At 47.5% G+C, this 26,325-nt stretch overlaps 1 protein-coding gene across 5 annotated transcripts in view; it reads right to left on the bottom strand.

The window, feature by feature from the left end:
* LOC147012075 (caskin-1-like) overlaps positions 1 to 26,325 on the bottom strand; it is a 274,888-nt gene that overhangs the window by 189,158 nt on the left and 59,405 nt on the right. Inside the window, exon 1 of one of the 5 annotated variants that reach the window (XM_085858226.1) lies at positions 1,077 to 1,527. The exons of 2 other annotated variants lie outside the window; for them this stretch is intronic. In XM_085858226.1, the coding sequence (XP_085714352.1) occupies positions 1,077 to 1,218 (142 nt within the window). In that variant the 5' untranslated portion in view covers positions 1,219 to 1,527. Of the gene's footprint in view, positions 1 to 1,076; positions 1,528 to 26,325 lie in introns of those variants that run through there. 2 more of the 5 variants (XM_085858225.1, XM_085858230.1) reach the window with 2 other exon arrangements.

Below are 26,325 nucleotides of genomic sequence, written 5' to 3' on the forward strand. Positions count from 1 at the left end.
CGTTCTCGTTCTCCTTCTCGTTCTCGTCCTGCTGACTCCTTCTCGTTCTCCTTTTTCTGACTGACGAACACTGTCCTTTTATCCCCCCGTAACTTCGCCTTTGACCCCCTCCCTTTGACCTTTCACCTCGCTCCCCATTGGCCCGAGAAAAAGTGGGCGTGAAGGCTTTTTGATCCACAAATTTGCATATATCGATCGCCCTGGGGGCGGGGCCAATTCGCCCCTCGCTCACCGATTGGACGGCAAAAAGTGGGCGTGTGTCGTTTTTGATCCGTTTTTGAAGCACAAAATCCGTGATTTTGTACACGCTGTTCGACGCGCGTTCTGCATGAGTCCAACACCGGTACCCACAGCGGGGCAAGAACGGTGGCGATGCTACGGTTGCGAGGTGTGACGTGAAGGTCGTGGCGGTTGTGGTGAAGCGGTGGTTGTGGTCGGTGGTTGATGTTGTGGTTGTGATCATGGCGGTTGGTCCAAAATAAAGATAGTGAAAGAAAAACGGCTATCCTGAAGAGTCGCAGCACGTATAAATGACATGTATTCCCACTAGACAACGGGTTTGGGCCTAACTACACATGCACTTACCGAGATACCTCACCTAAGGGACCTGAATGGTGGTTTGCGAATCTGGTAACCACAACAATATATATATATATATATATATATATATATATATATATATATATATATATATATATATATATACACACACACACATACAGTCATGCGCTGCTTAACTATGTTCCGGGCAATGACGGATCGCATATACGACGGGTCTGCCAGCTCTGAAAGAAAATAAAATTAAAAAAAATGAAAAAATATGTAGCTGAAAAATTCCAATCGCCGAGTGATGTAGCCTCGTATAAAAATAGCACATACAATTATGTACACTCTACACAACATAATACCTCATAATGATAATAAACAACGACAGTGTGGCCCTGTTATAATGCGATCGTTGAGGTCCATAAAATGTCATCGCGAAATAAGCAGGGTTGTGCTAAATCAGGATTCAAGGAAATCGGCTTTCAAACTGAACCAATGTTTCCACATTTACCTTCTAGCAAGTAAATTACCTTTGAATTGAAGAATTCCACGAATAAATAGTTGTTGTTTGTCAATTAAAACAAATTTATTTTTAGTGAAGCTTTTTATGTTGTTAAAACAATCGCACTGTTCCGAAAATATATCACAATTGATAGGTGCTCGTTTATTCATTTGTAAATTATAACATCGATGCAATGATTACGTATTTATAAAATCCAAACGCTATTTATTCACCTTTCTATAATAAATCGATGCGAGAGGAGGTTGTAAGCTGCTGCTAACAACACTGATGGCCGTCATGAACTGCACAAAGGTAAATCTAACGTGTCTTCTGTCTCTTGGATGTGTGTTACAATTGCCGACAGTATTCAGTACAGTAACATGCTGTACAGGTTTGTATCCGAGGAGCAATAGGCTACACCATATAGCTTAGGTGTCTATGTTTGTGTAAGTACGATGTTCGAAAACGAAAATGAAAAAAAAATGATGTTCGCACAACGAGGACGTCGCTTTACGACGCGTTTCTCAGAACGTAACCCCGTCGTTAAGTGGCGCATGACTGCATATACATATACACGCGCGCTTGCATGCACGCACACACGCAACGCACACACACACAAACACAGGATTATGTATCAAAATGTGCTCAGGTCTGGTTGCCCATAATTATGGCTAGCATGGCTGCAAGAGGAGACCCACGTGACTATGAAAGAGGGGTGATTGTTGGAGTGTGTTTGGCAGGAGCTTCACTGACAGACAGCTCAACTTGCTGATGCATCACAAGCAATGGTGTCTAGGATGATGTCAGCATGGAACTCTGAGGGAAAGACATCAGCAGCAAAGGGCAATAGTGGGTGGAAGCACATAGTCTAGGATCATGATATCCATGCATTCATTTGAAGTGCAAGGCAAAGCAGGTGAGCAACTGCACATCAGTTGACTGTAATTTCAAACTGGGGTGCGAGCACCCCAGTTTCATCAAAAATGGTCCGCCAAGAACTACACAGAGCAAGATACCATAGCTGATTACAGTGCACGAACCACTCATCACACCTGGCAATGCACGTTTGAGAGTCAAGTGCTGCAAAGAGCTTAGGCAAGGACGACAATAAATGTGATGTGGTCAGATGAATCATCCTTCACCATGTTCTTGACAAATGGATGAGTGCATGTCGAGAGCCAACCTCAAGAACTCAACAACCCTGAGTGCTTGGTTCCAAAGGTGAGGGGTTCTGGTTGTTCTGTAATGTTGTCGCATGCATTTTCCTGGCATGGTTAGGATGCAGTCATTCCCTTAGAAGTCAAAGCCAAATGCTAGTTAATGGTACTGAGTGGTTATCTTCACCCCATGTTGCAGCATTTCCTTCCTGCCAGGAGGGGTGCTTCAAGAATGACAATGCCCCCATCTGCAGTGCATGTGTGGTCACCCAATCATTTGAAAAACATGACACAGCTGTTATCCATACATCGCATGGCCTTCTCAGTCCAATCCCAATCGAGCATTTATGGGATAAACTGGAACGGCATCTGAGACAGGGTTTTCAACCTCCATGAAACAGGGGTGAGTTGATTGATTTTCTTGTGAAAGAATGGTGCCGCATCTTTCCTGTAGAATTCCAGATGTAGTATGTGTGTGTAAATATATATATATATATATATATATATATATATATATATATATATATATATATATATATATATATATATATATATATATATATATATATATATATATATATGTCGTGCAGAGATGCGTCAGGAAGGGCATCCGGCGTAAAAACCTATGCCAAATCATTATGCGGACAACAAAACGAATTCCCATACCGGATTGGTCGAGGCCCAGGTTACCAACGACCGCCACCGGTGGTCAGCAGGGTACCAGTGGAAATTGTGATTCTGCTGGGCGAAGGAGGAGAAGGAGACGGGGAAGGTGAGTCCGGAGGCAGTGGGAGAGGGGGAAGGGTAGAAGTGTGCAGGTGAGAGTTGGAACTCTGAATGTTGGGACGATGACTGGCAAAGGGCGTGAGTTGGCTGATATGATGGAGAGAAGAAAGGTGGACATACTGTGTGTACAAGAGACCAAGTGGAGGGGGAGTATGGCTAGGAGCATTGGAGGTGGTTTCAAACTGTTCTACCATGGTGTGGATGGGAGGAAAAATGGTGTCGGGGTAATCCTGAAGGAAGATTATGTCAAGAGGGTATTGGAGGTGAGAAGAGTGTCTGACCGAGTGATGAGTGTGAAGTTGGAAATTGAAGGGGCGATGATGAATGTCATCAGTGCATATGCCCCACATATGGGGTGTGACATGGAGTATAAAGAAGATTTCTGGAGTGAGTTAGATGAAGTGGTGGAGAGTGTATCCAAGGATGAAAGAGTGGTGATTGGAGCAGATTTCAATGGGCATGTTGGGGAAGGGAATAAAGAGGATGAGGAGGTGATGGGTAGGTACGGTCTCAACAAGAGAAATGTGGAAGGGCAAATGGTGGTAGAATTTGCAAAAAGAATGGAAATGGCAGTGGTAAATACGTATTTCAAGAAGAAGGAGGAACACAGGGTGACATACAAGAGTGGAGGAAAGTGCACACAGGTGGATTACATCTTAAGCAGGAGATGCAACCTGAAAGAGATTAGTGACTGTAAGGTGGTGGCAGGGGAGAGTGCAGCTCGACAGCATCGATTGGTAGTTTGTAGGATGATCTTGGAGGTGAGGTCGAGGAAGAGAGTGAGGGCTGAACCAAGGACCAGATGGTGGAAGTTGAAGGAGGAAGACTGTTGCGTGGAATTTAGGGAGGAGGTGAGACAGGCGTTGGATGGTGGTAAAAATTGGTGGGATGATTGGGCAACTACAGCAGAAGTGGTGAGGGAGATAGCTAGGAAGGTACTTGGTGTGACATCTGGACAGAGAAAGGAAGATAAGGAGACTTGGTGGTGGAACGAGGAAGTACAGGAAAGTATAAGGAAGAAGGGGTTGGCGAAAAGGAAGTGGGATAGTCAGAGAGATGAAGAAAGTAGGCAGGAGTACAAGGAGTGGCGGCGAAAGGCAAAAAGAGAGGTGGCAAAGGCCAAGAAAAAGGCATATGACGAGCTGTATGAGAAGTTGGATCCAAAAGAAGGGGAAAAGGATTTGTACTGATTGACAAGACAGAGGGACCGAGCTGGGAAGGATGTGCTGCAGGTTCGGGTGATAAAGGACGCAAATGGGAATGTGCTGACGAGCGAGGAGAGTGTGTTGAGAAGGTGGATGGAGTACTTTGAGGAGCTGATGAATGAAGAAAATGAGAGAGAGAGAGAGACAGAGACAGAGAGAGAGAGAGAGAGAGAGAGAGAGAGAGAGAGAGAGAGAGAGAGAGAGAGAGAGAGAGAGAGAGAGAGAGAGAGAGAGAGAGAGAGAGAGAGAGAGAGAGAGAGAGAGAGAGAGAGAGAGAGAGAGAGAGAGAGAGAGAGAGAGAGAGAGAGAGAGAGAGAGAGAGAGAGAGAGAGAGAGAGAGAGAGAGAGAGAGAGAGAGAGAGAGAGAGAGAGAGAGAGAGAGAGAGAGATAGTGAATCAGGAAGTGGAGTGGATCAGTAAGAATGAAGTGAGGACTGCTATGAAGAGGATGAAAAGTGGAAAGGCGGTTGGCCCAGATGGTATACCAGTGGAGGCATGGAAGTGCTTAGGAGAGATGGAAGTGGGGTTGTTAACCAGATTGTTCAATAAAATCTTGGAAAGTGAGAGGATGCCGGAGGAGTGGAGATGAAGTGTACTGGTTCTGATTTTCAAGAACAAGGGTGATGTGCAGAGCTGTGGAAATTACAGAGGGATAAAGTTGTTAAGCCACACCATGAAGGTGTGGGAAAGAGTAGTGGAAGCTAGGTTGAGAGGAGAGGTAACAATTTGTGAGCAGCAATATCGGTTCATGCCAGGAAAGAGCACCACTGATGCGATGTTTGCTTTGAGAATGTTGATGGAGAAGTATAGGGAAGGCCAGAAGGAGTTACATTGTGTGTTTGTGGATTTAGAGAAAGCTTATGATAGGGTGCCAAGAGAGGAGTTGTGGAATTGTATGAGGAAGTCGGGAGTGGTGGAGAAGTATGTGAGGGTCGTGCAGGATATGTATGAGGACAGTGTGACAGCGGTGAGGTGTGCGGTAGGAATGACAGACCAGTTTAAGGTAAAAGTGGGATTGTACCAAGGATCGACTCAGCCGTTTCCTGTTTGCAATGGTGATGGACAGGTTGACGGACGAGATCAGACTGGAGTCTCCATGGACTATGATGTTCGCGGATGACATCATGATCTGTAGGGAGAGTAGGGAGCAGTCTGAGGCGAGCCTCGAGAGGTGGAGGTACGCACTGCAGAGAAGGCGAATGATAGTCAGTCGGAGTAAGACGGAGTACATGTGCGTAAATGAGAGGGAGGGTGGTGGTATGGTGCGGTTGCAAGGAGTTGAGGTGGGGAAGGTGGATGGGTTTAAATACTTGGGATCAACTGTCCAAAGTAACGGAGAGTGTGGGAGAGAAGTGAAAAAGAGAGTGCAGGCAGGATGGAGTGGGTGGAGAAGAGTTGCAGGAGTGGTTTGTGACAGAAGGGTAGCTGCAAGACTGAAGGGGAAAGTATATAAGACGGTAGTGAGACCAGCTTTGTTGTATGGTTTGGAGGCGGTGGCGCTGACAAAAAGACCATATATCCTATGGCCTTCTCAGTCGGCGGACATGCCGACAATGTTTGGGAAGGAACCCAAGGCCTCAGACTCTTGATCAGCTGAAGGAAAACATCCACTGAGAAATCCAGAACATTCCTCAGGAACCGTTTCCCAAAGTGATGGAGAAACAACCTGATACAGCCAGGGAAAAAAGACAGGAAGCAGAGCTGGAGGTGGCAGAGTTAAATATGCTGCGATTCTCGTTGGGAGTGACGAGGATGGACAGGATAAGGAATGAGTATATTAGAGGGACAGCGCAGGTAGGACGGTTTGGAGACAACGTGAGAGAGGCGAGATTGAGATGGTTTGGACATGTGCACAGGAGGGAAGCGGAGTACATCGGGAGAAGGATGTTGAAGATGGAGCCGCCAGGCAGGAGGAGAAGAGGAAGGCCAAAGAAGAGGTTCATGGATGTGGTGAGGGCGGACATGCGGGTGGTTGGAGTGTCAATGGAAGATGTGGAGGATAGAGCGAAATGGAGACGGTTGATCCGCTGTGGTGACCCATAACGGGAGCAGGCCGAAAGAAGAAGAAGATATATATATATATATATATATATATATATATATATATATATATATAAATATATATATATATATATATAAATATATATATATATATATAAATATATATATAATATATATATATATATATATATATATATATATATATATATATATATATATATATATATATATATATATATATATATATATATATATATATATATATATATATAAATATATATATATATATATATATATATATATATAAATATATATATATTGGGTGTCCCAAAAATATATACAACTTTTAAAATGCTTCGTTTTATCCTAAAAAAGCAGTAATTTTGTCACTCATGCTTCATTTCTTATTGCAGAGACCCTGAAGTTTATTTTGATACCAAGCAAGCGCCAGAAAAATGCCAAGACTGAACAACAGACGAAAATTGTTGAACTTTGGCACCAGACGAAAAGTGTTATACAGGTGCAACGTCTTTACTCGAGACATTTCGGAATCCACTTGCGCCATGCACCAAACTTTCGGACAATAAGGTGCACCATCGCAAAGTTTACCAATGTGGGAACCATCTGTGACCTTCACAAAGGTCACAGTGGTCGGAAGAGGACAGGTCGTAATGAAGAAAATGTGGAAATGGTGAGACAGGCGGTCCTGCAGAGTCCAAAAAAATCGATTCGACGACTTTCTACCGAGACAAACATTCATAAGAGCACCGTTCAGAGGATCCTTCACCAAGACATTCATGCCTTTCCATACAAAATTCAAATGGAAACGGTGCTTACTGGTCAACAGAAACGCAAACGACTCGACTTTGCAAATTGGTTCTCAGGAAAGTTGGAGGAAGATGCAGACTTCCTCAAAAAACTTCACATGATGGATGAATGCCATGCTCACTTGTCCGGGGAGGTAAACAAGCAAAACTTTCGGTACTGGGGAACTGAAAATCCTGGTAATGCATCAACTGAACTGGTGCCTCGATCTGTTCTCAAAATCACAATGTGGGTGGCGGTTGGTTGGTATGGGATAATTGGTCCATACTTCTTTGAAGATGACCAGGGACGCACTTGCACGGTAAACCAGAGAAACTATCGCGAAATGATTCAGGAATTCTATCTGCCTGAACTACGTACTCAGGCCCGTAGGAGAAACAACCTGATCCAGAGGAGAACCCAGTGGTTCCACCAGGATGGGGCACTGCCCCATACAGCCAGGGAAACAAGGCGTTTTCTCAACCAACATTTTGAGGGCCGCTTTATCTCCCTCTACAAAGACGTTGAGTGGCCACTGTATTCCCCTGACCTTACTCCTCCAGACTTCTTCTTGTGGGAGTATCTCAAGGACAGGATCTATGGAAACCCAAGGCCTCAGACTCTTGATCAGCTGAAGGAAAACATCCACCGAGAAATCCAGAACATTCCTCAGGAAACGTTTCCCAAAGTGATGGAGAACATGACAACGCGCTTGCAGGCAGTGATTGGACAACGTGGAACCTACATCGAACATGTGGTCTAAAAGAAAATGACGATTCTATACCAAAATTTAAATTTTGGTGGCAATTTTCACATTGGTACAATAAACTTCAACCTTTCAGCTTTTTATCCAGCCATATATCTTTTTTTAAACATATATGTTATGACCATCCTCTTTGCAGATGAAAAGTTGTATATTTTTTGGGACACCCTGTATACATATATTATATATATATATATATATATATATATATATATATATATATATATATATATATATATACATATATATATATATACATATATATATATATATATACATATATATATATATATATATATATATATACATATATATATACATATATATATATATATATATATATATATATATATATACATATACATATCTCGATTATAATACCAAGCTTGCACACTAAAAACTCAGCTCGCCGTCACACGATCCCTATGAAATTGCTGTGACACTTAGCGGACATGCCGACAATGTTTGGGAAGTCTTGGCGTTCCATAGTACCACTTGCATTTTGCGTATTTTTGTCATTCCCCATGTACCGTCTGTCATCTGCTACAAGCTATGTTATACTGCTATCCCGTGCATGTGCACGGGTATCGCTAGTATGTGTATATGTGTATATGTACATATATATATATATATATATATATATATATATATATATATATATATATATATATATATATATATATAAATATCTATATATATATATACATATATATATATAAATATCTATATATATATATATATATATATATATATATATATATATATATATATATATATATATATATATATATATATATATATATATATATATATATATATATATATATATATATATATATATATATATATATATATATATATATATATATAGCTCTTTCTAACCACTGACTCACTGACTGACTGATATTAAAGATCGGTACTTCCAGGTGACATACAAAGCTGAAATTTTGCACGCTGATGGACATCAAATCCAGTACACAGGGGGGGGGGGTCACAGAATCATCAGACAACATCAATAAATGAAAATATAACTAAATGAAAAAGAAAATGAAAAAATGCAGGTGAGTGACCCGAGATAATGGGGAAGCACGGTAATTTTCTGAGCAGATGGACATTGAAGCCAACACTCCAGTAAAAATCACAGAACTGTCGGAAAGCATCCGTAAATGAAAATATTGTTGCGGATTCGCGCCCGCCGGCGTGCAGACGGCCACGTAACTCGAATCGCGGCACGTCGCCCACCGGACGGACAATCCAGTCGTGACCCTCTCGGACAAATGCCGGGAACTAATCACGGGTGGACCTTTCGGTCTCACCACGATCGTGCCAATCGGCCCCCGCATGGGATAGGGTTGCTCGCCAAATTCGACCTACCTAAGTACCCACACGGAGGGTAGACCGGGCGATCGCACCTCGCCGCAGGTCGACTTCGGACACGGGCCACTTTAAGCGACCCGTTCCGTACTATCGGGATAACCGAGCGGTGTTATTCGTCGGCCTCGACGGTTCGATTAATTATCGGGCGTTTTAGCCCACGACCAACCCTTTACGTGAAGCAAGATGGAGATTCAATGAAAGAAAAGACGAAGCGAAGCGGGAAAACAGTTCAACATAATTCACATTTATTTCGCGATGGCACACGGAAAGCACACATATACAATTACACCAAAAGCAAATGTAAAAGGAGAAGAAACACACAATATTACACAAAAAGCAAATATAAAAGAAGAAGACAATGCAGAGCTATCCGACTACCGAGCACACGGCAACACTTATACAATTTTACTTCACAGACGGCGCCGACAACACATATACCCAAAGCAAAAGAAAAGGACCACCCTCAAGGATGAGGGGGGTAGGCGGGCCTGGGGCCGAGACCGTGTCGGGCCTACCTGTCTGATGATGAGACGCAAAGCGGCGGTGGCGCCTCAACTCCGCGGGCCTCGCGGACAGTGTCTGGTAGGGGGTGGGAAAGGGGCCCCCTTGTCGCACTATCTCAGCGCGGGGGGAAACAGGAGGGGGTTGTTGATGCTCGGGGGGGGGGGAGGAGGATATCACCCTGTCTCGGGTCCCGCGACGAACGTCTCCACCACGACCTCGGTCGCGCCGCCGGCCTCTGCAGTTCCCCGAATCCGACGCGAGCACCCCCTCGATCGCCTTCGCCGCCGCCACCTCTCCACAGCTCCGTCCTCTTCACTCTGACTAGTACCACTTCTTCCCAGCTCCACCAACAACTCCCAACCGCGAACTCGAACTGCGAACTGCTGGCTTCTCCCCTCCGAACTGAACTGTTTGGCGAGCGCGGCCGTTTATATCCCCCGTGGCTTCGCCCCCCCCCCACCTTTGACCCTTTACCTCCGACCCTTCACCTCCAACTGGCTCCCCATTGGACCGAGGAAAAGTGGGCGTGAATGCTTTTTGATCCATGAATTTGCATATAGCGACCTCACTCCAACGCCCTGGAGGCGGGGCCAAATCGCCCCACCCTCTCCGATAGGACAGAACAGAAGTGGGCGTGAGTCGTTTTTGATCCGTTTTTCTCGGAAAGTCTGTGATGTTTCTGAACACGCTGCTCGGTGCGCGCCCTGCACGAGTCCAGTATCGGTGCCCACAAGTGGCGCAAGAATGGTGGTGATGCGATGGTGGCGAGTTGTGACGGTAAAGGTCGTGGCTGTTGTTGTGAAGCGGCGTTGTGGTTGGTGGTTGTTGTTGTGAAGCGGCGTTGTGGTTGGTGGTTGTTGTTGTGAAGCGGCGTTGTGGTTGGTGGTTGTTGTTGTGAAGCGGCGTTGTGGTTGGTGGTTGTTGTGTGATGGCTGTTGAGACGTGGTTGGTGGTGGTAGTAATGGCGGCTGGTCCAAAATAAAGATAGTAAAAGAAAAACGGCTATCTAGAGGGGTCGCAGCCCGCATGAATGACATTTATTCCCTCTAAACAACGGGTTTGGGCCTAACTACACATATACTTCTTACAGAGATATCTCACCTAAGGGACCTGAATGGTGGTTTGTGAATTTCGTCAACCACAACAATATAAATAAATGAAAATAAATAAATGAAAAATCAAATGCAGGTGAGCGACCCGAGATAATGGGGAAACACGGTTCGTATGCTTACCACAACCAACCGATAGGGTGCTGCTCCTCTGGAGAAGGAACAAAGCCGGAAAGAGAGGTTCTAAGCTTGATTAGTAATGGCTCGAGAGAAAGGATAAACAGTAAACCTGACAATGGACAGCCTTGCCGAACACCCCTCTGTACCTGACTGGGTGAGCCAAGACCATTGTTTACATTACACAAACTACATATGTTTATGTACAACAAATTAACAAAACCGATAAACTTTTCACCAAGGCTGAACTTTTGCAACACTTGAAACATGTAAGTGTGATCAATACTGCCAAAAACCTTTTTGACATCAAGGAAAAAATCAAACCAACCCCCCTTCCTCCTTAAGACCACAGTTAATCAGATCTGAAATTTAAAAAAATGTTATCAGAGATTGATCTCCCTGGAACACAGGAGCTCTGTTCAGGATGAATGACAGTTCTGATGACAAGTTTTAGCCAATTGGCCAGCAATTTGGAAAGGAGTTTGTAATCATAACACAGTAATAAAATTCTCGATCCGACAGAGATCATCGCCTTTGGGGAGAAGACAAACCACTGCTCTTCTGCAGCTGAGAGGCAAGATGCCAGAATGTAAACTTTCTTGCAGAACCAACAGTAACTTTTGGACCTAAAATGTTCCAAAATGCTGTGAAAAATTCCACTGGAAGGCTGTCGATCCCAGGGATTTTCCACGCTCAAAGCTACCCAGAGCTATACCGAGTTCCTCCAGGGTAAACGGCTCTTGAAGAGCTTGACGCTGACCACAACTCAAGGAAGGAACATGATTTGTCATATCATCAATACAATTTTTACACATAGATTTCTCCATAAATAAACCAGAAAAAAAATAACTTTTCACAAGCTTTCTTATATCATTCTCATTTTGTGTAATATTCCCTTTAGCATCACACAAGGAAAAAAATATGACTGGGATTTCTTAAACCCCTTCTAACTGAAAGAAACTCTTTTTCACATTTTGTTCACATTTTGGATTCTGAGTCTTACATCCACATTACATATTCATGAATCAATATCTTGGATAAGCTTCTTTTTTTTCCCAATAATAACTGAAGTTTCCTTTCATTTTGAGCTTTAGCTAAGTCTTCCTCTAACCGCAAACTTTCAGTTTCCAAGAGTGAAACAGCAATTTTATTCTTACTCGTGGAAAAGGACTTACAACATTGAGAGAAAACACGAATTTGGGCTTTCACATTGTCCCACCATAACTGGACAAAAGAGTAACAAGGTTTCCTTTGGATGTTTTTCCCAAAAACTACAAAAAGCATCAGTTAAAAAAAACAATCCTCTAACAGGCTGATATTAAAGGTCCAAATATGCACTTTTATATGCCTGGTGTTGGCTTAATGGTGGTGGGCTTGGGATCCTAAGATCCTGAGTTCAAATCCCACTCTGCTGTTGAATGAATACCAGGTGGGGTTGACTCTGCCTGTCATCCTTCCGAGGTCGGCAAAATGAGTACCAGCTTGCTGGTATCCTGTGTGGGAGTGGCGACCCGTCCAGGATTGTACCCAATCGCAGAGGAGACTGCTTAGGCAGCACCAACGCTCTATACAGAGTGTGGTCCCAATGTATGGATGGATGGAATACGGACTTTTATAAGTTAGCTGAGAAGAGGATAAACCAAGCACTACCAGGTGGTGTAATAATTACAAGACATGATTACATTTCTAAAAGTGGAATTAACATACCATCTCTCAAGCCTTCCAAGTGTTATCAATTTGCTAGCACAACGGCACCATATGTATTGAGATGCTGTACAGTGCTGTGCATGTTCCACGCATCAAGTGGACCAAGTGATGAAAAACAACGAGATATAGCTTCATGAGATTCAGGATGGGGTTCTGGTGTGTTTCTATCTAAATTAGGTTCAAACGTGCAATTGAAATATCCTCCAATACAAATCCAGCTGATCAAAGGCTAAAGTATGAAGGTAATTCGCCAGGTGTGAAAAAGTCTTTACGAGCCCCACTATTACTAGGAGCATAGGCATTAAGTAAGGTGAGGTGAAATCCTTGATACACCAACTGTAAGGATGAAGTCTCCTTCAGCTATTTCATGAAAACGATATGACATGAAAACGTCAGGAACAAAACCTGGACGAAGCAAAAAAATCAACACCCGCCGAGACAGAGGACAGATTGCTAAAGAAACACTGCCCCTTATTAAGGTGAAGCCAATCAGACTGTGAAGTCTCTGTTATGTGTTTCTTGCAACAAACAGATATCAACATGTTTCTGAAGCAATAAGTTTTTAACTTGGATCCGACGCAAATGGTTAGCACCACCCCCATTAATGTTTCAGGTGCCAAAAAGCACTTCCTTCCTCTTCATCTCGTATCAGAGGGGTTTGGCAGTTGCTGAGAATATTCCAACCCTGCTTTTGTAATAATTTTCCTCAGTCCATTAATTTGCGTTTTGTTATTTCAAAATCCTTAGAGTTTCTAATTATACACTTTGCAGTCTGCATGAAGGAAAGCAAGTCAGGAAAATGTTTATGAATTATAACATTACGCTGCCTCAACGTCTCATGTAGAAAAGCCAATAACCTGGGGGGATATTTGTAAATGATCAGATGACGACTGTGATAGATCAGTCACGTCCATATCATCAACTGAAGCAGAGAGCCCAGATAACATTCCACCAGGTTCGTATATATCACCCTGGACCTTTACTATCTCGTTTATAGACACGTCTGAGGGGTCTGCCGAGTACTGCAGGGTGGTACTTTGCGAGCCCTGCTTTACACTTTCCTCAACATGAGATGGAGCTGCTAATCCACCATCTTGTACAACTATGTGGGGCACCTCCATCAGAGCCCCACAAACTGTATATTGATCATTTGTTGTGGCGGGAACATTGCGAGGAGCTGAGACACTATTTTGGTTAGGCTCAAGAAAAAAAATGGTGCTGATAATACATCCCTACATGCTACAGACATTTCAGAAACACCAACAGACACTTCATTTGTGCCACTATTTGAAGGGACCATTCCACACTGTGCAGTTAGAAGTACAATTTCGTCATTGGAAAGCATTTTATCCTCTTCTCAGTTACTGCAATAGGTTCCTCAGTTACCGCAACAACCGTATCCAGTACGACTACCTTGGGGGCACTGGTGGGGTCACGAGGAACAGACGCTCTACGTTTTTTTGACAAGGTGGCAAAATCATTCTAACCGTCCTATCCATGTAAGGGAACAGAGTCAGCGGAAGCATTTGAGTCACTGGGTATCACTTCCTCCACCACATGAGGTAGTGGGTCGTTAACTGTTTTGCAATCTAAGTAAACGTGTCCCGATTCCCCACACTTCGAACAAGAAGCTTTCGGACAGAATCTCTTTAAGTACCCAAAAGCTCCACAAAGGAAAACATGTCAAGGTCGCTGATGAAGCATACATCTGATATTAAATCATGGTTAACGATTTTAATCTTCAACGAAAACTTTAAGCTCGTTTCATTCATCCCCACGGTCCGGAAACACTATGTAAAGTTGCCACCGACAGCTCATCACATGTTTCGCTTGGTCATGGCGGCACTCGAGGGGGATCATTAAGATTTTTGAAACGATCATTCCATAACGAGACAAAACAGACACAAGTTTTTCACTTGGCACAAAAGGAGGAACATTAGAGACAATTATTTTCATTACCGGGACATCCATCGGGGAGGCCATAACAAAGTGACCACAAGGTGTGGTTAACCCAGAACTCACGACATCGTGAACAAAACGTTCATCCGAATCGAAAACCACGACCTTCTGGTTCATACACGAAGAGGCACGTACATGCTCAACATCGATAACATCTCCGAACACCAAGACAATTTCTTCGGTAAAAATCCTCATCAGTGGGGACACACACTAATGCATGCTTATGGGCTAACGCTTCGAACACAACATCTTGCTGCGAACAAGCCGCCACCATGACTGAAGTAAAGGAACTCTGTCTTACCCAAACCTCGGGTTGAGGAGATGAAAGAAAAGGAAGATAATTAAACCAACTAAAAGAAAATAAATACAATTTAAATTGAAACGTCTATAATCCGGCAAGACACGGGATTAATGATGGAGAGAATAAAATAAAGGAAACAGTTTAGTCGCGATAACGACCGCCCAAAACAGGAAAAATGCCAACCACCAATGTCCCGAAATGGATTCATTCTCTCTGTCTCTCTCGAAGAGGGGAAGATAGACACACAAAACCAAGGTGAGAGAAGGGAGTGTGGGAGAAGGGAGGGAGTACAGAATGGGCGATCTAACCGACAAAGAACACCTGCACATGCAGCTGCCATTTTGCCACACCCAACACACCAAGGGGTGTGCGTGTGTGTGTTTGTGAGAGAGAGAGAGAGAGAGAGAGATCCAGGCGAGAGAGAGAGAGAGAGAGAGAGAGAGAGAGAGAGAGAGATCCAGAGAGAGAGAGAGGTCCAGGTGAGAGAGAGAGAGAGAGAGGTCCAGGCGAGAGAGAGAGAGAGAGGTCCAGGCGAGAGAGAGAGAGAGAGATCCAGGCGAGAGAGAGAGAGAGAGAGATCCAGGTGTGAGAGAGAGAGAGAGAGAGAGATCCAGGCGAGAGAGAGAGAGAGAGAGAGGCAGGCGAGAGAGAGAGAGAGAGAGAGATCCAGGCGAGAGAGAGAGAGAGAGAGAGAGAGATCCAGGCGAGAGAGAGAGAGAGAGAGAGAGAGAGATCCAGGCGAGAGAGAGAGAGAGAGAGAGAGAGATCCAGGCGAGAGAGAGAGAGAGAGAGAGAGAGATCCAGGCGAGAGAGAGAGAGAGAGAGAGAGATCCAGGCGAGAGAGGAGAGAGAGAGAGAGATCCAGGCGAGAGAGGAGAGAGAGAGAGAGAGAGATCCAGGCGAGAGAGGAGAGAGAGAGAGAGAGAGAGAGAGAGAGAGAGAGAGAGAGAGAGAGAGAGAGAGAGAGAGAGAGAGAGAGAGAGAGAGAGAGAGAGAGAGAGAGAGAGAGAGAGAGAGAGAGAGAGAGAGAGAGAGAGAGAGATCCAGGCGAGAGAGGAGAGAGAGAGAGAGATCCAGGCGAGAGAGAGAGAGAGAGAGAGAGAGAGAGAGAGAGAGAGAGAGAGAGAGAGAGAGAGAGAGAGAGAGAGAGAGAGAGAGAGAGAGAGAGAGAGAGAGAGAGAGAGAGAGAGAGAGAGAGAGAGAGAGGTCCAGACGAGAGAGAGAGAGAGAGAGAGAGAGAGAGAGAGAGAGAGAGAGAGAGAGAGAGAGAGGTCCAGGCGAGAGAGAGAGAGAGAGAGAGAGGTCCAGGCGAGAGAGAGAGAGAGAGAGAGAGAGAGAGGTCCAGGCGAGAGAGAGAGAGAGAGAGAGAGGTCCAGGCGAGAGAGAGAGAGAGAGAGAGAGAGAGAGAGAGAGAGAGAGAGAGAGAGAGAGAGAGAGAGAGAGAGAGAGAGGTCCAGGCGAGAGAGAGAGAGAGAGAGAGAGAGAGAGAGAGAGAGAGAGAGAGAGAGAGAGAGAGAGAGAGAGAGAGAGAGAGAGAGAGAGAGAGAGAGAGAGAGAGAGAGAGAGAGAGAGAGAGAGAGAGAGAGAGAGAGAGAGAGAGAGGTCCAGGCGAGAGAGAGAGAGAGAGAGAGAGAGAGAGAGAGAGAGAGAGAGAGAGAGAGAGAGAGAGAGAGAGAGAGAGAGAGAGAGGTCCAGGCGAGAGAGAGAGAGAGAGAGAGAGAGAGAGAGAGAGAGAGAGAGAGAGAGAGAGGTCCAGGCGAGAGAGAGAGAGAGAGAGAGAGAGAGAGAGAGAGAGAGAGAGAGAGAGAGAGAGAGAGAGAGAGAGAGAGGTCCAGGCGAGAGAGAGAGAGAGAGAGAGAGAGAGAGAGAGAGAGAGAGAGAGAGAGAGAGAGAGAGAGAGAGAGAGAGAGAGAGAGAGAGAGAGAGAGAGAGAGAGAGAGAGAGAGAGAGAGAGAGAGAGAGAGAGAGAGAGAGAGAGAGAGGTCCAGGCGAGAGAGAGAGAGAGAGAGAGAGAGAGAGAGAGAGAGAGAGAGAGAGAGAGAGAGAGAGAGAGAGAGAGAGAGAGAGAGAGAGAGAGAGAGAGAGAGAGAGAGAGAGAGAGAGAGAGAGAGAGAGAGAGAGAGGTCCAGGAGAGAGAGAGAGAGAGAGAGAGAGAGAGAGAGAGAGAGAGAGAGAGAGAGAGAGAGAGAGAGAGAGAGAGAGAGAGAGAGAGAGAGGTCCAGGCGAGAGAGAGAGAGAGAGAGAGAGAGAGAGAGAGAGAGAGAGAGAGAGAGAGAGAGAGAGAGAGAGGTCCTGGAGAGAGAGAGAGAGAGAGAGAGAGAGGGAGAGAGAGAGAGAGAGAGAGAGAGAGAGAGAGAGAGAGAGAGAGAGAGAGAGAGAGAGAGAGAGAGAGAGAGAGAGAGAGAGGTCCAGGCGAGAGAGAGAGAGAGAGAGAGAGAGAGAGAGAGAGAGAGAGAGAGAGAGAGAGAGAGAGAGAGAGAGAGAGAGAGAGAGAGAGAGAGAGAGAGAGATCCAGGCGAGAGAGAGAGAGAGAGAGAGAGAGAGAGAGAGAGAGAGAGATCCAGGCGAGAGAGAGAGAGAGAGAGAGAGAGAGAGAGAGAGAGAGAGAGAGAGAGAGAGAGAGAGAGAGAGAGAGAGAGAGAGAGAGAGAGGTCCAGGCGAGAGAGAGAGAGAGAGAGAGAGAGAGAGAGAGAGAGAGAGAGAGAGAGAGAGAGAGAGAGAGAGAGAGAGAGAGAGAGAGAGAGAGAGATCCAGGCGAGAGAGAGAGAGAGAGAGAGAGAGAGAGAGAGAGAGAGAGAGAGAGAGAGAGAGAGAGAGAGAGAGAGAGAGAGAGAGAGAGAGAGAGAGAGAGAGAGAGAGAGAGAGAGAGAGAGAGAGAGAGAGAGAGAGAGAGAGAGAGAGAGGTCCAGGCGAGAGAGAGAGAGAGAGAGAGAGAGAGAGAGAGAGAGAGAGAGAGAGAGAGAGAGAGAGAGAGAGAGAGAGAGAGAGAGAGAGAGAGAGAGAGAGAGAGAGAGAGAGAGAGAGAGAGAGAGAGAGAGAGAGAGAGAGAGAGAGAGAGAGAGAGAGAGAGAGAGAGAGAGAGAGAGAGAGAGAGAGAGAGAGAGAGAGAGAGAGAGAGAGAGAGAGAGAGAGAGAGAGAGAGAGAGAGAGAGAGAGAGAGAGAGAGAGAGAGAGAGAGAGAGAGAGAGAGAGAGAGAGAGAGAGAGAGGTCCAGGCGAGAGAGAGAGAGAGAGAGAGAGAGAGAGAGAGAGAGAGAGAGAGATCCAGGCGAGAGAGAGAGAGAGAGAGAGAGAGAGAGAGAGAGAGAGGTCCAGGCGAGAGAGAGAGAGAGAGAGAGAGAGAGAGAGAGAGAGAGAGAGAGAGAGAGAGAGAGAGAGAGAGAGAGAGAGAGAGAGATCCAGGCGAGAGAGAGAGAGAGAGAGAGAGAGAGAGAGAGAGAGAGAGAGAGAGAGAGAGAGAGAGAGAGAGAGAGAGAGAGAGAGAGAGAGAGAGAGAGAGAGAGAGAGAGAGAGGTCCAGGCGAGAGAGAGAGAGAGAGAGAGAGAGAGAGAGAGAGAGAGAGAGAGAGAGAGAGAGAGAGAGAGAGAGAGAGAGAGAGAGAGAGAGAGAGAGAGAGAGAGAGAGAGAGAGAGAGAGAGAGAGAGAGAGAGAGAGAGAGAGAGAGAGAGAGAGAGAGAGAGAGAGAGAGAGAGAGAGAGAGAGAGAGAGAGAGAGAGAGAGAGAGAGAGAGAGAGAGAGAGAGAGAGAGAGAGAGAGAGAGAGAGAGAGAGAGAGAGAGAGAGAGAGGTCCAGGCGAGAGAGAGAGAGAGAGAGAGAGAGAGAGAGAGAGAGAGAGAGAGAGAGGTCCAGGCGAGAGAGAGAGAGAGAGAGAGAGAGAGAGAGAGAGAGAGAGAGAGAGAGAGAGAGAGAGAGAGAGAGAGAGAGAGAGAGAGAGGTCCAGAGAGAGAGAGAGAGAGAGAGAGAGAGAGAGAGAGAGAGAGAGAGAGAGAGAGAGAGAGAGAGAGAGGTCCAGGCGAGAGAGAGAGAGAGAGAGAGAGAGAGAGAGAGAGAGAGAGAGAGAGAGAGAGAGAGAGAGAGAGAGAGAGAGAGAGAGGCGAGAGAGAGAGAGAGAGAGAGAGAGAGAGAGAGAGAGAGAGAGAGAGAGAGAGAGAGAGAGAGAGAGAGAGAGAGAGAGAGAGAGAGAGAGAGAGAGAGAGAGGTCCAGGCGAGAGAGAGAGAGAGAGAGAGAGAGAGAGAGAGAGAGAGAGAGAGAGAGAGAGAGAGAGAGAGAGAGAGAGAGAGAGAGAGGTCCAGGCGAGAGAGAGAGAGAGAGAGAGAGAGAGAGAGAGAGAGAGAGAGAGAGAGAGAGAGAGAGAGAGAGAGAGAGAGAGAGAGAGAGAGAGAGAGAGAGAGAGAGAGAGAGAGAGAGAGAGAGAGAGAGAGAGAGAGAGAGAGAGAGAGAGAGAGAGAGAGAGAGAGAGAGAGAGAGAGAGAGAGAGAGAGAGAGAGAGAGAGAGAGAGAGAGAGAGAGAGAGAGAGAGAGAGAGAGAGGTCCAGGCGAGAGAGAGAGAGAGAGAGAGAGAGAGAGAGAGAGAGAGAGAGAGAGAGAGAGAGAGAGAGAGAGAGAGAGAGAGAGATCCAGGCGAGAGAGAGAGAGAGAGAGAGATCCAGGCGAGAGAGAGAGAGAGAGAGAGAGAGAGAGAGAGAGAGAGAGAGAGAGAGAGAGAGAGAGAGAGAGAGAGAGAGAGAGAGAGAGAGAGAGAGAGAGAGAGAGAGAGAGAGAGAGAGAGAGAGAGAGAGAGAGAGAGAGAGATCCAGGCGAGAGAGAGAGAGAGAGAGATCCAGGCGAGAGAGAGAGAGAGAGAGAGAGAGAGAGAGAGAGAGAGAGAGAGAGAGAGAGAGAGAGAGAGAGAGAGAGAGAGAGAGAGAGAGAGAGAGAGAGAGAGAGAGAGAGAGAGAGAGAGAGAGAGAGAGAGAGAGAGAGAGAGAGAGAGAGAGAGAGAGAGAGAGAGAGAGAGAGAGAGAGAGAGAGAGAGAGAGAGAGAGAGAGAGAGAGAGAGAGAGAGAGAGAGAGAGAGAGAGAGAGAGAGAGAGAGAGAGAGAGAGAGAGAGAGAGAGAGAGAGAGAGAGAGAGAGAGAGAGAGAGAGAGAGAGAGAGAGAGAGAGGTCCAGGCGAGAGAGAGAGAGAGAGAGAGAGAGAGAGAGAGAGAGAGAGAGAGAGAGAGAGAGAGAGAGAGAGAGAGAGAGAGAGAGAGAGAGAGAGGTCCAGGCGAGAGAGAGAGAGAGAGAGAGAGAGAGAGAGAGAGAGAGAGAGAGAGAGAGAGAGAGAGAGAGAGAGAGAGAGAGAGAGAGAGAGAGAGAGGTCCAGGCGAGAGAGAGAGAGAGAGAGAGAGAGAGAGAGAGAGAGAGAGAGAGAGAGAGAGAGAGAGAGAGAGAGAGAGAGAGAGAGAGAGAGAGAGAGAGAGAGAGAGAGAGAGAGAGAGAGAGAGAGAGATCCAGGCGAGAGAGAGAGAGAGAGAGAGAGAGAGAGAGAGAGAGAGAGAGAGAGAGAGAGAGAGAGAGAGGTCCAGGCGAGAGAGAGAGAGAGAGAGAGAGAGAGAGAGAGAGAGAGAGAGAGAGAGAGAGAGAGAGAGAGAGAGAGAGAGAGAGAGAGAGAGAGAGAGAGAGAGAGAGAGAGAGAGAGAGAGAGAGAGAGAGAGAGAGAGAGAGAGAGAGAGAGAGAGAGAGAGAGAGAGAGAGAGAGAGAGAGAGAGAGAGAGAGAGAGAGAGAGAGAGAGAGATCCAGGCGAGAGAGAGAGAGAGAGAGAGAGAGAGAGAGAGAGAGAGAGAGAGAGAGAGAGAGAGAGAGAGAGAGAGAGAGAGAGAGAGAGAGAGAGAGAGAGAGAGAGAGAGAGAGAGAGAGAGAGAGAGAGAGAGAGAGAGAGAGAGAGAGATCCAGGCGAGAGAGAGAGAGAGAGAGAGAGAGAGAGAGAGAGAGAGAGAGAGAGAGAGAGAGGTCCAGGCGAGAGAGAGAGAGAGAGAGATCCAGGCGAGAGAGAGAGAGAGAGAGAGAGAGAGAGATCCACGCGAGAGAGAGAGAGAGAGAGAGAGAGAGAGAGCCAGAAGAGAGAGAGAGAGAGAGAGAGAGAGAGAGAGAGAGAGAGAGAGAGAGACAGAGAGAGAGAGAGGTCCAGGCGAGAGAGAGAGAGAGAGAGAGAGAGAGAGAGAGAGAGAGAGAGAGAGAGAGAGAGAGAGAGAGAGAGAGAGAGAGAGAGAGAGAGAGAGAGAGAGAGATATCCAGGTGAGAGAGAGAGAGAGAGGTCCAGGCGAGAGAGAGAGAGAGAGAGAGAGAGATATCCAGGTGAGAGAGAGAGAGAGAGAGAGAGAGAGAGAGAGAGAGAGAGAGAGAGAGAGAGAGAGAGAGAGAGAGAGAGATCCAGGCGAGAGAGAGAGAGAGAGAGAGAGAGAGAGAGAGAGAGAGAGAGAGAGAGAGAGAGAGAGAGAGAGAGAGAGAGAGAGAGAGAGAGAGAGAGAGAGAGAGAGAGAGAGAGAGAGAGAGAGAGAGAGAGAGAGAGAGAGAGAGAGAGAGAGAGAGAGAGAGAGAGAGAGAGAGAGAGAGAGAGAGAGAGAGAGAGAGAGAGAGAGAGAGAGAGAGAGAGAGAGAGAGAGAGAGAGAGAGAGAGAGAGAGAGAGAGAGAGAGAGAGAGAGAGAGAGAGAGAGAGAGAGAGAGAGAGAGAGAGAGAGAGAGAGAGAGATCCAGGCGAGAGAGAGAGAGAGAGAGATCCAGGCGAGAGAGAGAGAGAGAGAGAGAGAGAGAGAGAGAGAGAGAGAGAGAGAGAGAGAGAGAGAGAGAGAGAGAGAGAGAGAGAGAGAGAGAGAGAGAGAGAGAGAGAGAGAGAGAGAGAGAGAGAGAGAGAGAGAGAGAGAGAGAGAGAGAGAGAGAGAGAGAGAGAGAGAGAGAGAGAGAGAGGTCCAGGCGAGAGAGAGAGAGAGAGAGAGAGAGAGAGAGAGAGAGAGGTCCAGGCGAGAGAGAGAGAGAGAGAGAGAGAGAGAGAGAGAGAGAGAGAGAGAGAGAGAGAGAGAGAGAGAGAGAGAGAGAGAGAGAGAGAGAGAGAGAGAGAGAGAGAGATCCAGGCGAGAGAGAGAGAGAGAGAGAGAGAGAGAGAGAGAGAGAGAGAGAGAGAGAGAGAGAGAGAGAGAGAGAGAGAGAGAGAGAGAGAGAGGTCCAGGCGAGAGAGAGAGAGAGAGAGGTCCAGGCGAGAGAGAGAGAGAGAGAGAGAGAGAGAGAGAGAGAGAGAGAGAGAGAGAGAGAGAGAGAGAGAGAGAGAGAGAGAGAGAGAGAGAGAGAGAGAGAGAGAGAGATCCAGGCGAGAGAGAGAGAGAGAGAGAGAGAGAGAGAGAGAGAGAGAGAGAGAGAGAGATCCAGGCGAGAGAGAGAGAGAGAGAGAGAGAGAGAGAGAGAGAGAGAGAGATCCAGGCGAGAGAGAGAGAGAGAGAGAGAGAGAGAGAGAGAGAGAGAGAGAGAGAGAGAGAGAGAGAGAGAGAGAGAGAGAGAGAGAGAGAGAGAGAGAGAGAGAGAGAGAGGTCCAGGCGAGAGAGAGAGAGAGAGAGAGAGAGAGAGAGAGAGAGAGAGAGAGAGAGAGGTCCAGGCGAGAGAGAGAGAGAGAGAGAGAGAGAGAGAGAGAGAGAGAGAGAGAGAGAGAGAGAGAGAGAGAGAGAGAGAGAGAGAGAGAGAGAGAGAGAGAGAGAGAGAGAGAGAGAGAGAGAGAGAGATCCAGGCGAGAGAGAGAGAGAGAGAGAGAGAGAGAGAGAGAGAGAGAGAGAGAGAGAGAGAGAGAGAGAGAGAGAGAGAGAGAGAGAGAGAGAGAGAGAGAGAGAGAGAGAGAGAGGTCCAGGCGAGAGAGAGAGAGAGAGAGAGAGAGAGAGAGAGAGAGAGAGAGATCCAGAGAGAGAGAGAGAGAGAGATCCAGGCGAGAGAGAGAGAGAGAGAGAGATCCAGGCGAGAGAGAGAGAGAGAGAGAGAGAGATCCAGGCGAGAGAGAGAGAGAGAGAGAGAGAGAGAGAGAGAGAGAGAGAGAGAGAGAGAGAGAGAGAGAGAGAGAGAGAGAGAGAGAGAGATCCAGGCGAGAGAGAGAGAGAGAGAGAGAGAGAGAGAGAGAGAGATCCAGGCGAGAGAGAGAGAGAGAGAGAGAGAGAGAGAGAGAGAGAGAGAGAGAGAGAGAGAGAGAGAGAGAGAGAGAGAGAGAGAGAGAGAGAGAGAGAGAGAGAGAGAGAGAGAGAGAGAGAGAGAGAGAGAGAGAGAGAGAGAGAGAGAGAGAGATCCAGGCGAGAGAGAGAGAGAGAGAGAGAGAGAGAGATCCAGGCGAGAGAGAGAGAGAGAGAGATCCAGGCGAGAGAGAGAGAGAGAGAGATCCAGGCGAGAGAGAGAGAGAGGTCCAGGCGAGAGAGAGAGAGAGAGAGGTCCAGGCGAGAGAGAGAGAGAGAGGTCCAGGCGAGAGAGAGAGAGAGAGAGAAACAGAGAGAGAGAGAGAGAGAGAGAGAGAGAGAGAGAGAGAGAGAGAGAGAGAGAGAGAGAGAGAGAGAGAGAGAGAGAGAGAGAGAGAGAGAGAGAGAGAGAGAGAGAGAGAGAGAGAGAGAGAGAGAGAGAGAGAGAGAGAGAGAGAGAGAGAGAGAGAGAGAGAGAGAGAGAGAGAGAGAGATCCAGGCGAGAGAGAGAGAGAGAGAGAGAGAGAGAGAGAGAGAGAGAGAGAGAGAGAGAGAGAGAGAGAGAGAGATCCAGGCGAGAGAGAGAGAGAGAGAGAGAGAGAGAGAGAGAGAGAGAGAGAGATCCAGGCGAGAGAGAGAGAGAGAGAGAGAGAGAGAGAGAGAGAGAGAGAGAGAGAGAGAGAGAGAGAGAGAGAGAGAGAGAGAGAGAGAGAGAGAGAGATCCAGGCGAGAGAGAGAGAGAGAGAGAGAGAGAGAGATCCAGGCGAGAGAGAGAGAGAGAGAGAGAGAGAGAGAGAGAGAGAGAGAGAGAGAGAGAGATCCAGGCGAGAGAGAGAGAGATCCAGGCGAGAGAGAGAGAGAGAGAGAGAGAGAGAGAGAGAGAGAGAGAGAGAGAGAGATCCAGGCGAGAGAGAGAGAGAGAGAGAGAGAGAGAGAGAGAGAGAGAGAGAGAGAGAGAGAGAGAGAGAGAGAGAGAGAGAGAGAGAGAGAGAGAGAGAGAGAGAGAGAGAGAGAGAGAGAGAGAGAGAGAGAGAGAGAGAGAGAGAGATCCAGGCGAGAGAGAGAGAGAGAGAGAGAGAGAGAGAGAGAGAGAGAGAGAGAGAGAGAGAGAGAGAGAGAGAGAGAGAGAGAGAGAGAGAGAGAGAGAGAGAGAGAGAGAGAGAGAGAGAGAGAGAGAGAGAGAGAGAGAGAGAGAGAGAGAGAGAGAGAGAGAGGTCCAGGCGAGAGAGAGAGAGAGGTCCAGGCGAGAGAGAGAGAGAGAGGTCCAGGCGAGAGAGAGAGAGAGAGAGAGAGAGAGAGAGAGAGAGGTCCAGGCGAGAGAGAGAGAGAGAGAGAGAGAGAGAGAGAGAGAGAGAGAGAGAGAGAGAGAGAGAGAGAGAGAGAGAGAGAGAGAGAGAGATCCAGGCGAGAGAGAGAGAGAGAGAGAGAGAGAGAGATCCAGGCGAGAGAGAGCCAGGCGAGAGAGATGCAGGAGAGAGAGACCCACGCGAGAGAGATCCAGGCGAGAGAGATCCAGGCGAGAGAGATCCAGGCGAGAGAGATCCAGGCGAGAGAGATCCAGGCGAGAGAGATCCAGGCGAGAGAGATCCAGGCGAGAGAGATCCAGGCGAGAGAGATCCAGGCGAGAGAGATCCAGGCGAGAGGGATCCAGGCGAGAGGGATCCAGGCGAGAGAGAGAGAGAGAGAGAGAGAGAGAGAGAGAGAGAGAGAGAGACAGAGAGAGAGAGAGAGAGAGAGAGAGAGAGAGAGAGATATCCAGGCGAGAGAGAGAGAGAGATCCAGGCGAGAGAGAGAGAGATCCAGGCGAGAGAGAGAGAGAGAGAGATCCAGGCGAGAGAGAGAGAGAGAGAGAGAGAGAGAGAGAGAGAGAGAGAGAGAGAGAGAGAGAGAGAGAGAGAGAGAGAGAGAGAGAGAGAGAGAGATCCAGGCGAGAGAGAGAGAGATCCAGGCGAGAGAGATCCAGGCGAGAGAGATCCAGGCGAGAGAGATCCAGGCGAGAGAGATCCAGGCGAGAGAGATCCAGGCGAGAGAGATCCAGGCGAGAGAGATCCAGAGAGAGAGAGATCCAGGCGAGAGATCCAGGCGAGAGAGATCCAGGCGAGAGAGATCCAGGCGAGAGAGATCCAGGCGAGAGATCCAGGCGAGAGAGATCCAGAGCGAGAGATCCAGGCGAGAGAGAGAGAGAGAGAGAGGTCCAGGCGAGAGAGAGAGAGAGAGAGAGAGAGAGAGAGAGAGAGAGAGAGAGAGAGAGAGAGAGAGAGAGAGAGAGAGAGAGAGAGAGAGAGAGAGAGAGAGAGAGAGAGATCCAGGCGAGAGAGAGAGAGAGAGAGAGAGAGGAGAAAGAGAGAGAGAGAGAGAGAGAGAGAGAGAGAGAGAGAGAGAGAGAGAGAGAGAGAGAGAGAGAGAGAGAGAGAGAGAGAGAGAGAGAGAGAGAGAGAGAGAGAGATCCAGGTGAGAGAGAGAGAGAGATCCAGGTGAGAGAGAGAGAGAGATCCAGGTGAGAGAGAGAGAGAGATCCAGGTGAGAGAGAGAGAGAGATCCAGGTGAGAGAGAGAGAAAGAGATCCAGGTGAGAGAGAGAGAGATCCAGGTGAGAGAGAGAGAGAGATCCAGGTGAGAGAGAGAGAGAGATCCAGGTGAGAGAGAGAGAGAGATCCAGGTGAGAGAGAGAGAGAGAGAGAGAGAGAGAGAGAGAGAGAGAGAGAGAGAGAGAGAGAGAGAGATCCAGGCGAGAGAGATCCAGGCGAGAGAGATCCAGGCGAGAGAGATCCAGGCGAGAGAGATCCAGGCGAGAGAGATCCAGGCGAGAGAGATCCAGGCGAGAGAGATCCAGGCGAGAGAGATCCAGGCGAGAGAGATCCAGGCGAGAGAGATCCAGGCGAGAGAGATCCAGGCGAGAGAGATCCAGGCGAGAGAGATCCAGGCGAGAGAGATCCAGGCGAGAGAGATCCAGGCGAGAGAGATCCAGGCGAGAGAGATCCAGGCGAGAGAGATCCAGGCGATAAGAGATCCAGGCGAGAGAGATCCAGGCGAGAGAGATCCAGGCGAGAGAGATCCAGGCGAGAGAGATCCAGGCGAGAGAGATCCAGGCGAGAGAGATCCAGGCGAGAGAGATCCAGGCGAGAGAGATCCAGGCGAGAGGGATCCAGGCGAGAGGGATCCAGGCGAGAGGGATCCAGGCGAGAGGGATCCAGGCGAGAGGGATCCAGGCGAGAGGGATCCAGGCGAGAGGGATCCAGGCGAGAGGGATCCAGGCGAGAGGGATCCAGGCGAGAGAGAAAGGGAGAAAGGGAGAAAGGAGAAAGGAGAAAGGAGAAAGGAGAAA

This window comes from Eptatretus burgeri, chromosome 15, assembly GCF_056783735.1.
Source record: "Eptatretus burgeri isolate ZD-2024b chromosome 15, Ebu_testis_v1, whole genome shotgun sequence".
Lineage (NCBI taxonomy): Eukaryota > Metazoa > Chordata > Myxini > Myxiniformes > Myxinidae > Eptatretus > Eptatretus burgeri.